A 3,999-nucleotide genomic window follows, 5' to 3' on the forward strand; every position below is an offset into this window, starting at 1 on the left:
ACGAGGGGATCGAAAGGCCAGCCAAAGGAAGTACGGCTGAGTTTCAAGACTACGAGACTAAGAGTTGGGACTAGCCGCATGTCATCTTTCTCAGAGTCTGAGCCTGACACCTCTATTATTACATCAAACAACAATTGAATTGGGATCAAAGAATTAAGGGATTGGATTTGTCCCCGTCTGTCTTGTGTTCAACGAAGGAAAGCGCCCTTCCTTCTTCAGCTTGAAAGACATCTCAGGAAAGAGCTACTTCAACTGAAGAAATTTCTTTAGTAGCGAGAACCCTCCCTACTCGAGAATAAGGTCAGGAAGTGAAGCGTTTTTTCAGTTTTTCTTTCAAAATCTAGTAAGTGTTATGCGGGGGTGGGGATTCAGACCGATGAGGGACGTAGGAATTGCCCTTAACTGTCCGGAAGGCTGAAATAGCTTTCTCGGGAGCCTCTGGGAGGTCGGGGTATTCAATCCCATGATACTCAAGGAGCAGGCGTCGTATCCCAGGGGTTCTACTAATACATCGTATAGCGGGTCCAGGCTTGAAGTTATACCAAAAATGGAATGGGACAGTCATTCGAAAATGAGAAAAGAAAAGAAGGGTGTCAAGACATCTATATGACCAAGATGGCCATCTCACGAATTGGATTCGAACCAATATCAAGCTACTTTCCTTTAGTAGATCTGTCATCCCCCTCATTATAGTCCTCCTAGAATCAATAGCATTTCGTCGGAATACATCCTGTCTTTTCACCTTAGTAGTCCTATGCATAGTCAGTACTATAGCCCCAATCATGGCTACTAATAAAATCAGACTAGGAACCAAAAACCAGACGGAATAGTAGGTATAAAGTAAATTGCCCAATGTTTCCAAATTAGTCCAACTTCGTACCTTTCCGGCATAAACCATATATCTCAGAGAGGTCGTATTTCTTTGGGTTGGTAGTAATGGAATGCTTTCATTATCTAAAATGAAGAACATTTCCCACCAAAAGATCAGTCCAATAATACCACTCACTGGTAAATAGCGCAATACTTCTTCGTGAATCTCCGCTATTTGAATATGGAACATCATAACAACGAATAGGAATGAAACAGCTATAGCTCCTATATGAACTACTGGGAAGATCATAGCGAAAAAGTCGAGACCTAACAAAAGAAGTAAACCTGAAGTGTTGCGAAAGACTGGGATGGGAAACAAAACGGAATGTACCGGATTTTTAGCACGTACAACCATCAAACCAGAGACCAAAGCAAGGCTCGACAAAACAGAAAGTATCATAGTACGTCGTCCTTCCCTGTTCTAGTGCTTGCATACCCATAAGGATACACTTATATACCCGAATTTCGCCGGATTGTAGGAATGATAACTGATCATTTGATCAGAAAACTAAGGGAGCCTGGGCATAAAGAAACTGGAAAAAGGTTTCTAAGCAAAGTTGCTGAGTATAGGTCTCGTGTGCTTGCTATAGAAAGTACATATACGAGTCACGAGTAAGAGGAAGTGGTAACGGTCGATGGATGTTCATATTTGAGTATTTGCTGACGGAATGCCTCACATCAAGGTGACAGGATTCGAACCTATGGCCCTCTGTACCCAAAACAGATGCGCTGACCAGACTGCGCTACACCTCGTCTCACCACCCCGGAGCATATAGATCCACCCGATCGATGAACACTCAAACCGAACTCACCCATCCTTTTGGGCACAGGGACGCGAGAACCTAAGAAACAGCTTTTTTTCTTTTTTTTTTTTTTCTTTTCTTTTTCTTTTTTTCCATTTTGATAGATTTTATATATTTTCTATTTTATATATCTATTTTGAATATGCCTCCAGCAAGATAGGGCGACGCAAAAAAGCCGTATAGTGCAGGAGCGCTCACATTTTTTGGCTTACTCTTGCACTTGAATTTCAAAATCCGGCCTTTGGACCCTTGGCCCGCTTAGAAGTGGATTCGAACCACTGACACAAGGATTTTCAGTCCTTTGCTCTAACCAGCTGAGCTACCTGAACCACTTTCCTAAAAGATGTTTTCTTCATCGAATAGCGCCCTACCTTACCACTTGACTAGTAAAAAGCCCTTGTACTAAAAATAGAATAATAATGAATAATAAGAAAGAATAGAATCTATATATAGGCCTTTTTCGCTTCTTCGTCAAGCTTTCGAGCAGCTCTTTCAACTGCCGCCTAATCCCCCTCAAGAACCGAGAGCCGCCCAGCCCCTGGACAGCCGGAGGGAGCTTGCTTATAGAAAGAAGATAGGCCGATCAAACAAAAAGAACGCGCAAAGGTCTCTCCGCTCCTAGTCACTAAGTAGTGCTATTCTGGGGGGCTGGACTCCACCAAGAGGTTCTTTCTCTCACGTCATTTCGCCCGCCCGTTTCACTTCTGTTCCGGAGGAAATGGGATTTGAACCCATGATACAATCTTCTTGTATGTCGATTTAGCAAACCAATGCCTTAAGCCACTCAGCCATACCTTCAAGTTGTTGATCGGAATGGAATTTGATGTGCCGGGTTTGGTTGGTTGCCCGAAGGGCTATCTGATCCGATCAACTGCGTAAGCCGTAGCGCGCTAGCGCGCGTACTATTCCGGGGACTCTATCCAGATCTATGGATCTCCCCAGCATCCAAGCGAGACTCCATCAAAATCTGCCACTCGTTGGGCGACGCCTTCTTTTCTACGAACACCCCACCACTGAATGATGAACTTTGCCAGTTTTCGCCTCCGACCCGAGAACACAGGGTCAAGCCAAGCCCTTACCCGCCTGAATGGAATTCATATCTCCTTCGTCTGGTCGAGAAGGGAGAAAGCCCGTGGAACTGGACTGTGACTCTTCTATTACATTATGGAGAAGTCCATTCTCGTCATGGTCGATCCACGTCCTACCCTAGTGCCCGGAGAACCAGGCTTGCTTAGCTTACAAAGCTAGCTTACTAACGCGAATCATTTTTTATTGATTGCACGAGCTAGCCAGCAAGCCAGCAAAGCCCCCGAAAACAAGATTTACGCAGAAAGGTAGCGAACTCTTTTTGCTCAATAGCTAAATAAAGATAAACCAAACTACCCGAAGAGGAATGAAAGCTTCAAATCGAGTTCTCTCTAGTAAAGAAGTGGATTTCCTTATTAAATAAGGAAAGGCAATAATAAGAAAAAAGTACAGAGGTCTTGCGAGGCGGTCATTGGGATCGAATCTTCCTGGCAGCGGGCGAGAAGACCTCAGTTGGAGACGGGGCGGCTTTCTCTATTTCACGAAGATGTCATTTTCAAGATAGGATTTTTGGTTGTAAATCAATGTGAGTAGCCCTACTTTCCCCACTTTCAGCTATCCTTTTTTGTTTTTTTCTGCCTTCCACTTTCGAGAGCTAGACCAGACTTCCTTATCTGGCTTCCAGTCTACTAAGGACAGCTGGCTCAGACACTGGCTTTGAGTTCGGACTTCCTTCTTTCTATGACCAGATCAGGAGCTGCATGATCCGATGAGCTATCAGCTGAGAGACTGGCTTCTCGGTTGTTAGTAACGACTCAGACAGAGCAGCTTACCTTGCTATGGTGAGTTATAGAATCAATTGAGCGAAGCTACCTACTTAGCTGATCTAGTTAGAGGACTTCTTTAAAGAAGGGCTTTAATCCACAGAATTGAGTTTCCATTAGAATGGTGAAAATGCTAATGGTGAGATTGGTTACAGGAGCTAGTTTTAAAAGAATCAATCAATCAAGCTTGGACCCGTGCAATTTATAGGCCTCCCTCAAAAGAACCAGTCCAGACAATCATCTGACTCCCCGGAATGAAAGCTTCTTTTACTATTGCTTCTGAGTTCGTATCGCTACAATAGAAGAGGAAATTTCATTGATTCATAAACTCGTATGTAGTCACTGAACGGCACCGCTCGATTCTACTGCCTAAGATGTCCCTCCCGGTACCTGCTTGAGTTAGCGTAAGCGGCTCGTAAGACCAAGGAGTTAGCCACCTTCCGGGTGAGAGGAAAACTAGACCCGGCTAAACGGCG

At 44.2% G+C, this 3,999-nt stretch overlaps 1 protein-coding gene and 3 non-coding genes across 4 annotated transcripts; all 4 read right to left on the reverse strand.

The window, feature by feature from the left end:
- Nucleotides 1-340: 340 nt before the first annotated feature.
- On the reverse strand, nt 341-1,270 carry nad6 (NADH dehydrogenase subunit 6). Its single transcript has one exon. It carries the CDS (start codon nt 1,268-1,270, stop codon nt 341-343), a length of 930 nt encoding a protein of 309 aa, YP_008999565.1.
- A 278-nt stretch (nt 1,271-1,548) lies between these two features.
- trnP lies at nt 1,549-1,623 on the reverse strand. Its single transcript has one exon. It is a non-coding gene; the product is annotated as a tRNA-Pro (tRNA).
- Nucleotides 1,624-1,928: 305 nt separating this feature from the next.
- Nucleotides 1,929-2,002, reverse strand: trnF. Its single transcript has one exon. It is a non-coding gene; the product is annotated as a tRNA-Phe (tRNA).
- Nucleotides 2,003-2,383: 381 nt separating this feature from the next.
- trnS lies at nt 2,384-2,471 on the reverse strand. The gene has a single exon. It is a non-coding gene; the product is annotated as a tRNA-Ser (tRNA).
- Nucleotides 2,472-3,999: the final 1,528 nt, after the last annotated feature.

Source organism: Helianthus annuus, mitochondrion, assembly GCF_002127325.2.
Source record: "Helianthus annuus mitochondrion, complete genome".
In the NCBI taxonomy this organism is placed as follows: Eukaryota; Viridiplantae; Streptophyta; class Magnoliopsida; order Asterales; family Asteraceae; genus Helianthus; species Helianthus annuus.